The sequence below is a fragment of the Camelina sativa genome, chromosome 18 (genome assembly GCF_000633955.1).
Source record: "Camelina sativa cultivar DH55 chromosome 18, Cs, whole genome shotgun sequence".
Classification (NCBI taxonomy): domain Eukaryota; kingdom Viridiplantae; phylum Streptophyta; class Magnoliopsida; order Brassicales; family Brassicaceae; genus Camelina; species Camelina sativa.
Window position 1 is genome coordinate 17,705,810 of NC_025702.1, and position 519 is coordinate 17,706,328.

Sequence of the window (519 nt, forward strand, 5' to 3'; positions counted from 1 at the left end):
TGGCGTGACGTAGAGCAACTTCACTCACAAAGGTGTCAGTTACATGCATGGACAATACTCTCTTCAGACATATGCGCCGTACACGTAGACTCTTTATGCAGAATCAGAGTCTTAACAAAATTTCTCTATGCCAAATGCATTTCTTCGACACGAAAGACAAACCGCCTCTTTACGCCGGTATAGCCGCCGTATCCCTTATGATCCTCACCGGTTTAACCTTCACCGGCATGGCCGCGGCTCTAGCCGTAATGATGCCGGTTTTTGTGGTTCTTAGTCCGATTCTCGTACCGGCAGTTATCACTTCAAGTGTCTTGGCCACGGGTTTCTTAGCTTCTGGTAGCCTCGGAGCATTCGGAATCGCCCTCCTTGTCTGGCTCTACAAGTAAATTACTTAAGTAATCAAGATTTTTACCTTGAAAAAGTAATCAAATATCTCTTGTTATAATGGTTTAGTCGTACCATTCGGTTTCAAGAAAAGCTCACATAATGCATGATAGATACATATCAGAAATTGTTCAT

General features: G+C 43.4%; 1 protein-coding gene across 1 annotated transcript in view; it reads left to right on the plus strand.

Annotated features, from left to right (window-relative positions):
- Positions 7-519, plus strand: part of LOC104763621 — a 2,047-nt gene continuing 1,534 nt past the window's right edge. The window contains exon 1 of the mRNA XM_010486972.2: positions 7-384. Coding sequence (XP_010485274.1) covers positions 48-384 — 337 coding nt within the window. The 5' untranslated portion in view covers positions 7-47. The remainder of the gene's footprint in view (positions 385-519) is intronic.